General features: G+C 38.9%; 1 protein-coding gene and 1 pseudogene across 2 annotated transcripts; both read right to left on the reverse strand.

Moving 5' to 3' along the window:
• On the reverse strand, positions 364 to 2,150 carry LOC105167216 (annotated as a pseudogene).
• On the reverse strand, positions 2,914 to 6,532 carry LOC105167184 (aquaporin SIP1-1). 2 transcript variants are annotated; one of them, XM_011086797.2, is made up of 4 exons: positions 6,347 to 6,532; positions 5,948 to 6,268; positions 5,180 to 5,452; positions 2,914 to 3,190 (listed from the first exon to the last, which is right to left on the reverse strand). In XM_011086797.2, the coding sequence occupies exons 2-4, from the start codon at positions 6,251 to 6,253 to the stop codon at positions 3,044 to 3,046; spliced, it is 726 nt and encodes a 241-aa protein (XP_011085099.1). In that variant the 5' UTR covers positions 6,254 to 6,268; positions 6,347 to 6,532; the 3' UTR covers positions 2,914 to 3,043. The 2 variants fall into 2 exon arrangements, with proteins under 2 accessions (XP_011085099.1, XP_011085098.1); XM_011086796.2 differs by having other exon boundaries at positions 6,343 to 6,531.

Here is a 10,517-nt window from a genome sequence, read left to right on the forward strand (position 1 = left end):
TGGTGCTCCATTAAAATGTTCGAGATTTTTGGAATATAGTGGTGTTATTTGAGGGAGTGAAGAGGTCAGACATCTTTTATGTAGCCAGATACTGGATTCATGAATCAGGAAGAATCGCCAGCAGCCCAAACTTCATTTAATCAGCAAGATTTCTCAAAGAGAAAATCTTAATCCTTCAATTAGAAAGTTTATTTGATATTTGCTAAAATACTATGAAGTAGGTGTGCGATGAATTCCAATTACATTTCTTCGTATTTAAACTTGATTAAAGTCACATGCTGCCTGTTGAGTCAACCAGTTGGTTTAGCTCGGAACACAACACAAGGCATGAATCTCAGATGAATCAAATAGCTAGTAAGTTCATCTACTATGAAATGAAAGGATGCCGAGTATATTCACCACATATGAAGCTTGGGCAACAATGGTCAAAATGAGAGAGTTTCAGATCAAATGCCAATGTCATACAGTATTTGCAAGTAGTATAAAATATACTACACAATTAGATTGAAGGATGCCAAAGGTATGGCTGTTCTGCTTTGAAAAAATTGTCCTATCTACTAGAGAGTGTGATTGCCGGAATTGCTTTTCAGAAAAAAGCAATACAGGACAATAAGCATATGAGTGTGAGGCAAGATATGGCTTTCTTCCACTATACGTGATGAAAGACTTTGTAATTTCTTACACCCACAGGGTCAAGAATCAAGATTTATAAGAAGCTACAGAAAGGTTACGATACTCTCTCGATTATTTTGTTTTTCTTCCCGGCTGATAGAAGAACAACTTTTCCATCTACAATGTCGTTAGGCTCAACCCTCTTGGCCTCACTATCAGTTCTGTTGTTGTTCAAATGAAGTCCCCCCTGCTTGAGAAGACGGCACAGTGGGCTGAGGATTTACTGCGCGCCGAGAGATCTAAAAGTGAGAGGTTCAACACCTGATCTTGCTGCAAAGAAATGGAAGGAACATCTTCCGCAATAGTCTCTAGTCTTCCAGGCCTCAAGGCCTGAGTAGCCTTGAGCTACTCGTCTAGTCCCCCTTCACCATGGACAAAAAGGGTGACCTCCTTGGCAAGCCTCGCTGAGCAGTATTGGGTACATACCCAGGGCTTCGCATTTCACTCTCAATCTGCGAAATCTCGTCAATGCTGAGAAAAGTTAGAATCTTCAGAAACCTTACAACATCCGCATCGGAGATGGAGAAGAAGTACTGGTAGAACTGGTAAGGGGACAAAAGGGAAGGTGAGAACCAAGTGGCACCGTCCTCGTATTTGACGAACTGGTGCCATCGCTCTTGAGGAGAAGGGGAATGCGAGTCCATAGGCCCCTTCAGTCTGAAGAATTCTGCGAATGAGGTCAGCCCCAGCAGTAATATTGCCCCACTGGTCGCTGCTCCCAATCTGTTATGTGAGCTCGCTGTAGCTCATTCCCTGATCCGATTCGAGCCTCTTGCAGACGCTCTCTTTGAACATCATGGTACCCACCCTCGCGAATCTGCTCACCTCGCTCAGGTAGTCCAGCAGCTTCACGTCCTTCCACCGTCGTAATTGTTAGTAATCGTGACGGAAGACGGAGTGGAGATCCTTTCCAGAATGCTCTGAATGGTAGCTGAAATTGAGGGGGAGGTTCCTGTCCAAGGATACGGGATCGACTTCGGCTCTTGCCGGAGGGGTAGCCGATGGCTCCGCCGCGGAGAGCGACGGTTGGTGGCCGCAGCGGAGGAACCTGGAGAGAACAATAATGCCGAGAAGGTTGCCGAGGTGGAGAGTCCGGGCGGTGAGGTCAAAACCGCAGTAGAACTCTGAGAAGAGGGAGGTCAGGATGGCGGAGGGCGTCGGAGGTGAGAGAGTTGAAAAGGGCTCTCTCTTGCATGATATGGACTACATTCCGGCGAGAAGAGTAAAGGCGGCATTGGTGAAGAGATGCGGGATCGCCTTCGGCTCTTGCGGGGGGGGTAGCCGATGGCTCCGCCGCGGAGAGCGACGGTTGGTGGCCGCAGCGGAGGAACCTGGAGAGAACAATAATGCCGAGAAGGTTGCCGAGGTGGAGAGTCCGGGCGGTGAGGTCAAAACCGCAGTAGAACTCTGAGAAGAGGGAGGTCAGGATGGCGGAGGGCGTCGGAGGTGAGAGAGTTGAAAAGGGCTCTCTCTTGCATGATATGGACTACATTCCGGCGAGAAGAGTAAAGGCGGCATTGGTGAAGAGAGAACTGTGAAGGCGGCTATTTGTATTTGTATGTCTTTGAGTGGTGGAGCTGAAAAAGAGAGTTCGACAACAGTCAGAAGCAGCCAAAAAAGCCGCTTCCCTTATGTTCTCACCATCTAATATAAGATTTGATTGATAACCCCACGCCAATAAATTCATAGAAAAAATATAGGTGAATAGCAATTTATTTTATATGATATTAAAAATGAATATATTATTCTTATAAAAGAAATAAAGCAATTTATCTTTTTATACTTTTTAAAATGAAGCAACTTACGGCTCTATATAGGGAGGTATATGGCTTTATTTTAAAAATTATATAGGATAAATTGTTGTATTTAAAAAATACAAGGAGGTAAATCGCTATTTATTTTTTCGTAAGGAGTAATTTGCTCATTTGATATATCACAGGGGGTTGCTTGCATTTTTCCCTATAAAATATTATTGTGTTGGTATTAAAATTACAAAATATACTCAATTCTATGGAAAACTATATAATTATAAATGGCATGAGGACAATTTTGTACTTCGATTGAGGCCTATCCATATGTATGTTTCACTCGAGCATATATCACAGAACAGGTAAAGAGTTGATGTTTCTATCTACCTGGGGAGCTCCAATTCGCCAACAAGGTAAAATTGATATGCTTATTTGCCACAAAAGCTCATTAATTCTATCTAAGGGCGAAGAAACTTGGAGGAAGACGGAGACAGATATTCCACTGAACCGAAATATATATCTATTTTGCAGTTTGAGTTGGAAGAATAGAATTCAAGTACAAGGTGAAAATACAAGTTCAGGATCCACTAATATCCACAAAGCTTAAGTTAGTCATGTGCCTTTCAGGATTTCTTCTGCTTTGTTGGGGGAGGAAATAGAAAACGGAAAACCCATGCAGCCACAATTGCTCCAATGAAGGGACAGATCCAGTATACATATAACTGCTCCCACGTATTATGCTTATTGTTTATGTATGCCCAACCAAATGCCTGTTCAGACATTAATGCATTGTAAATTACGGGACAAATATACTCAAGAAAGAACAATTCATATAAGCTGTTCTGGACATGACAACACATGTTGCCGAGAAACCCATCTAAAATGAAGTATGGGACAACAGTCAGATTCAAAATAATAGTGGATTTGGTAAAATCACCCAGAGAGTGAAATATAATCCTATTTAAGGACATAAAAGATAATGATTGTTGAGAAACTTTTGTTTTGGCAAATTGGTTGTTGAGAACTTGAAAGCATAATTACCTTAAAAAATAATTCATATAGAATACAGGAAATCTGCCAGGTATTTAGACCGCCGTATTTAATATGTCAACAGTTAAATTTTCTCAATAATGATGGAGCAAAAGTTCTTGTTTAAGGAGAAGAAGACAATGTAAAGGAGTGAAAAGGAAACACCAACATAAGGAAGAAAAATATTGGCTGAATAAAAGAAATCAAACTAAAATAAATGGAAGAGAAAACTAAATTATCAGCTGATATGGACGCTGAACGATTATTAGTTGACTTTGTTCTGAGTAGATAATGAAAACATTGAGAATAATTGTTTGGAGTAAGTTTTATTCTGGTTGCTACTAATGATATTCAGATAGTCTATACATGGTCAAGAAAAGTCATAACTAGCAACTGTTTAGAACATCCACTAATAGAAGTTGCTTTATTTTCTAGCGAACTCAAGTACGGATGGCATTCAAGGCAGGTCTAACAAAAATGCGTCTCTACATTCAACACTAGAGGATAAGATCAGAATGCTCTATAGTCATGTCATGAAACATACAGTAAAAACAACGACAACCATCCTTCTCTAAGTGCCTTCTTTCTATTTCATGAAGTCCTCAGGAAAGCCAATTGTCCCATTGGCAAATGAATCAAGTTCACAACAATCAGTCTGTCTAGCAGCAAGAGGTGTAAAATGCAAACACCTCAATCCCAAAATAATTATTGCATTAGTGCTTTTGACCAGTCAACTTGACTAGTGTAATAATGAAAACAGTTAATTTTTTCACGACATATTTGAATATATTAAATAACTTTAAAAAAATCATAATCTGGAAGCCTCATAATATCAAAATTTCGCAAAAGATGTAATAATTTAGTGAAGAGATTCAAAATTTTGACTGCATACTTTGACAAATGAAGCATTCGCTTTTAAATAGAGCACACATTTTATTCATTGTTTGGAAAACAATAATTTAATTTCGGATGACTTCTTTCTCAATTTTGGTGTTCATGTCTTTCTAATATGCTTTGGATTGTTCAAATCAGAAATTGGATCATGCATAACTTTGCCTGAGTCAACATTGTACCATAAAACTCGAACTACACTGTTTTCGCTTTACTATGTTGCTATCGAATCATTAAGCAAAACTCAATCTTTCTAGCAGAAATAATTGCCAGCTTAGTCTTGATGATGGTTGGGACTAGAAACCTAATGCCACCTTTAGAGCCACGATATCCTACCTCGGGACTATGCACCAGACATGAAGTAGAATATTAAAGACCAACAGCTACAAGAATGCATCAAACAACATGCATGTCACGGAAATGGAGAAGATCTCATGGCAGAGGAGCTTAAGTAACAACTCGATCAGGAAGTATATGCTTGCAGCAACATGATTACCTCCCTATTACAGCAAACAAATACTAGGACCCTGCCAATGGACGCTCACCCAATAAATACCCAGCTAGTATTACCTGGCACCTGATTCTAGAGAGATTTAGATGGTAGCCTTACTAGGAATACTGATTAGCATCTATGTCAGAACTCCAAGGATATACTAAAGGGAGAAAAGTTCAAGCTTTGACCTTCATCTTAATCAAAGAAGGAATCTTCCACTATTGTTGCTGATTTCTTTAATTAAGAGTTGATGAGCAAATATATAGCATACTTAACATATATATCAAAGGCATAAAAGATTTCTAATATACTTTCAAAAATGCAGAAGTATAAACAATGGACTTACGTTGGCAGGATTCATGGAAGGTCCTGTGTAACTGGAACCTGCAACTACTAATGTGACAGTTGACATGGCAAGCAACCAGTTCTTGACAAGTGGATTGCTAGGACCCCTAAGCACAATGAGGAGGACGGCAAAAGTGATTATGAAAGTCAGAACCCCCTCAGCAATTGCTCCAGTTTGCACGTCAACCTTTAAAGAAGGACCCCCAAGCATGTGTTTGTACTGCATTGGCATTACCTCCAAAATTGCAAGCGCACCACCCACTGCACCAGCTGCCTGTCAGGTAAATATCAAACAATTCAATTTTTCATGAAAACAAAAAGGACAAAGACATCTTCAACCCACGCTAGTGCAGCCACAGTTGGCCGTTGGGCGTTGCGACATAAAAATGTTAAAAACATAGTCAGTAGCACTTTTCGGAAAATGGATTCTTCTTTGTGCTTGAGGCATTGGCGGGGAACATGTGTTAGCCTCTATTTCTTTGAACACATAGAGATCAAATTAACAGGAATTGTGGATTTTTGAGAATATGAATGGATCTCTACAAAGTAAAATAAGCAACTACGAACTGTAAATCCCCTTGTGCCGAGAGTTGAGGAAAAGGGTCATTATCTTATTATTCATCATCAAGGAGGTGGATGATGAAGGCTCACTGTAAATATAATAAATAATAATATTTTCATGATATCATAGTAGAGGTGACTTGTTAATCAGTAAAAGAAGGAAGCAGGAGAAGCAGTAATGGAAAGGAGAAGGGACCATTAAAATGACCTGTGCAGGAAAGCGGAGAGCAGCAGAGACAAGAGAGTCAGCGCCACCAGCTCCGGCAGCATAGAAGGCGGCGATAGCGGTGGGATTGAAGGTGGCACCACCGAGAAGATAGCCGATGAATCCAAAAATGAACAAGAGAAGAAATACGATAATCGTGGTGATGAGAAGAGTGGGGAGGCCGCGGGGCAAACCCAGAGCAGAAGAAGCGACGTACGTGAGAGGCCCCAGGGAGGATGCACAGAAAACCCACATGAAGGTCAGCACACCGTCGGCTATCGCGGACTTGATAGCCGCCTTCATCGCCATCAGATTCTTACTCTCCTGAAAAGAGTTAAGAGTGTGGCTGATAAAGGAGGAGAAGAAAGGAGGAGCGGAATCTGATTCGAATGACTCACCTACCAGGACCAACCATGAACCAACCAATCAAATATTTATCACACCGCTGCTACTGCTACTGCTAAGCCTAAATCTTGTTAGAATTTGTTTCTCTAAAAGCAAAGCTGATCAGATAAGGTTTAGGAGTAGAGATTACCAATTGAATTGGAATAATTACTGCCACTCTAAATGTATTATGAGTTTCTGTCCCACTAAAAGGTTGTGCAATGATTTTCATTTGCACCCATACAAGTTGGACGGACACATTACATTACACCATTAAAACACTAAAGATAACATTTCGCATGTTAAAAATTATCCAAAATTTTTTCAGTGTAACAATTATACTAACGAACATCTCGAAAAACACTCAATACCCTTTTACTATAACTTAAGCTCAAAACTATGATTTTGAGAGCGAATACTCTCGAGAGAACAAAGAGAGAGCTCGAATGAGGAGTGGTGTGTTCAGTGTGTTTTAGAAATGAGGAGTGCTTGGCCTTTCAAACAGGACATGAATAACTCTTCAAACCTCCAGAAAATGGTTTGAAATGGCTGAAACCGCCGGCTGTAACAAAACGGCCAGTCAAAGCTTTTAAATGCTGTTTTGAAATATTCTGACTGAAAATTTTTATGGCTGACTAAACGCAAATATTTTTACTTTTAAATGTTGTTTTGAAATATTCTGATTGAAAATTTTCATGTCTGACTATGCCTAGAGTCGGGTCGGGTTAGAATGGACAGATATATTTTGAGATTGAGACATTCGCCTGCCTATGCCTAGAGTCGTGTCGGGTTAGAATGGACAGGCGATGACACCCGCATGTGGGGCAACTCATGTTCAACCAAGTCTCCATAACACTTCAAATACAACTTTGGACTTGAACTTAATATAAGGAGTTTATTTTTCTAATAAACTTCTTATGTGGGATTATGAGATATGAGTGTATCACATTCACACCCACAACAACTTATATACACTTTTCAATTCCTTTACTTTTCCCATCATTCTTCTGTGGGACAAAACATTTCTTCTTCTTCTTTTCAAATTAATCTATGAATTTCTTCATGTAATTTAAAATTTACAGTAATCCCCACAAATTCATAGATTTGAACTCAAGTTTCTGTAGCTTGCTTTAAACAGTTGATAACTTTCGATTTGAACAACTGTTTAAGTTATTTGACGTCCGCTATCACTAGGTAAAATGGAACTAAGCCTTGAATTTTAGCCTGTGAATGTGACAGTTTCTGTCAGTAACAACAAGCCACCGATTTTGTGTCGATCTTTAGAGTTGACATTAAGGCCATATGTCCTGATACTGTTTATGAATGTTTTTAGAAATAACCCAATTCTTTAGTTTTAGCCAAACAACTACATTCACTTAGTTGGGCGTCTCCCGGGATGCACTGCTAGCATCTCATCTAATAGACTTAACTCTATTTAGAGTTAAACTCTTACTATATTCACAGTTCCGATACCTTCCAGAATTATAGGTGACAAACTCCAGATACAAAGTATCAGTCTATTTTGGTGCTCTGACCTATCCTACGACTTATTAATACCATATCGAACCTTTTTGTGGGATCTCCACTTAGAAGGTTGGATTGCCATCGTAGATACATCACTAATGGATTTTCAGTCTCATTTCCAATCTGGATTTTTATGTACTGTGACAGTGATAGTAGTGACAATTACATTTCTAGGTGCATTTTTGATAAACGTGGAACTAGTAGTGAAAGCGGGAGGTCCAGTATAGAAACCCACGCCAAGAGTAGTGATTTAACTCTAGGAGAAAGATCTAATGATCACGATGCAACTCAAAACTACAGGGATTTGTGGGTTCAATGCGAAAATTGTTATGGATTAAATCATAAGAAATTTTTGAAATAAAAAATGAATATTTGTGAACAATAGACCCAATCCTTTCATCAAAAGATCAACCACATTGTTCTTTATTCCCACGAAGTCAATGCCTATAACTCTATTTGGCACTAATACCTTTATAGACTTTATTCTAAATTAGATGTATCATTTGGTCTTTTAGTTGCATTTACGACTTTGACCTTTGCGATTGTGGTTTGGCTATCACAATATACAGTAATAGGTGGAGCTTACAATGGAACGTTGTGATAACAACCATATAACTATTCTACCATAGTACCAGTCGTATCCAATACATAACTCGACTTCAAGAGTAGATTGGGTTATCAAAGTCTGTTTTGCAGACTTTCAGAAGACTGCACCCCAACCTAAGTTAAAAACATATCCTGAACATAATGAGATTGAAAAATGGATATCTCATCAGTTGGATGGATCAACTTTGATGCCTAGAATTACACCCGCCTCACCTATATCCTTCTTTTCAAATTTATTCTTAAAACATGACTTGGTTTCAGTTATAATATCTAAACATGAACCTATCATCTTTACTCAGATAAAATTTACTATCATGTTCTTAAGATAATAATAATCCCACATATAGTAGTCAAGCAAGTAATAAACGCATAAAAATAATGATTTTCTAAAACATTTGTGTCTCAGATCAAATGCCTAATGCCATCAATCCATCTACCCATATACGCACAGAAAAAACCTTCTTAAACTTTGCTTAGTGTTAGAAAGAGGTATATGCATTGAAATTGTGGGAACAAAGGACAATGTGGGTGATCTTTTGACAAAAGAATTGGATCTGTCACAAGTAGTTAAATTCATATTGGGGATGAAATTGAAAACCTCTTAGTGATGTATCTACTATAGCAAACCAACCTTCCGAGTGGAGATCCCATAAAAAAGGTTCAATGTGGTATCAACAAGTCGTAAGGTATGTAAGAGCACCAAAAATATATTGATACTTTGTATCTGGAGTCTAACCCCTGTAATTCTGAAAGGTATTGATACTGCAAGAACAATAAGAGTTTAACTCTAAATAGGGTCAAATCTATTAGATGAGATGCTAGCAGTGCATCTCTGGAGACGCCTAGCTAAGTGAGTGCAGCTGTTTAACCGCAAAGGAGTTGAGTTATTTCTGAAAGCATTTGTGAACAAGATCAGGACACATGGCCTAAGTGTCAATCCTAAAGATCAACATAAAGTCGGTGATTTGTTGTTACCGACATACGCTGTCACACTCACAGGATCAAATTTAGTTTCATTTAAGTGGTGGTAGTAGGCTTGTCTGGATAAGTCATTGCGTAGTTCATCCATTACGTCAAGCCTACCTTGTAACTGTTGTTGTAGTTCAGCAATCATTAGGGTTTGACGACAGCGGGCGGTTGGGCATGGCCTAAGACGACACCTCAACCGAATATCACACTTAACTGAATCGCAGTAAAATTGCTTGTCTTGAAGAAATTAAATGCCTCGAATCAAGTGCTTCAAGTACAATGTTATTTCTTTCAAGATAAAACAATTATAATTCGTTCAATATAACACTTTTACTGACAAACACCTTGAAAAACACTCAATAGTCTTTTACTAAAATTTAAGCTCAAAACTATGATTTTGAGAGCGAACACTCTCTAGAGAGACGAGAGAACAAAGAGGGAGCTCGAGTGAGGAGAGGTGTGTAGACTGTGTTTTGGACATGAGGAGTGTTAGGCCTTTTATAGGCACTCCTGAACCGTAGCATTAACCTCAACATCAAACAGGATATGAATGTGCTCTTGAGTGAGGAGAGGTGTGTAGACTGTGTTTTGGACATGAGGAGTGTTAGGCCTTTTATAGGCACTCCTGAACCGTAGCATTAACCTCAACATCAAACAGGATATGAATGTGCTCTTGAAACCGCCGGAAAATGATTAAAATCGCTGGCGATTACAGTCAGCCAGTCAAAGCTTTTTAAATGCATTTTTAAATGCTGTTTTGAAATATTTTGACAGAAAATTTTCATGTCCGGGACAAGCGGCGGCGCACATGTGGGGCAACATCATGTTCACTCAAGTCTCCATAATACTTCAAACACAATTTTGGACTTGAACTTAATATAAAAAAATTATTTTTCCAATAAACTTCATATGTGGGACTATGAGATATAAGTGCATCACACTCAAACCCCTTCCCCCAAGACCTTGTATACTTATCAATTACTTTTCCCATCATTCTCCTACATGGGACAAAACATTTACTCTTCTTCTCAAACTAATTTATGGATTTCTTCATCTAATTAAAAAGTTACAACAATTACTAGAATTATGC

Source organism: Sesamum indicum, linkage group LG7 (assembly GCF_000512975.1).
Source record: "Sesamum indicum cultivar Zhongzhi No. 13 linkage group LG7, S_indicum_v1.0, whole genome shotgun sequence".
NCBI classification, from domain to species: domain Eukaryota; kingdom Viridiplantae; phylum Streptophyta; class Magnoliopsida; order Lamiales; family Pedaliaceae; genus Sesamum; species Sesamum indicum.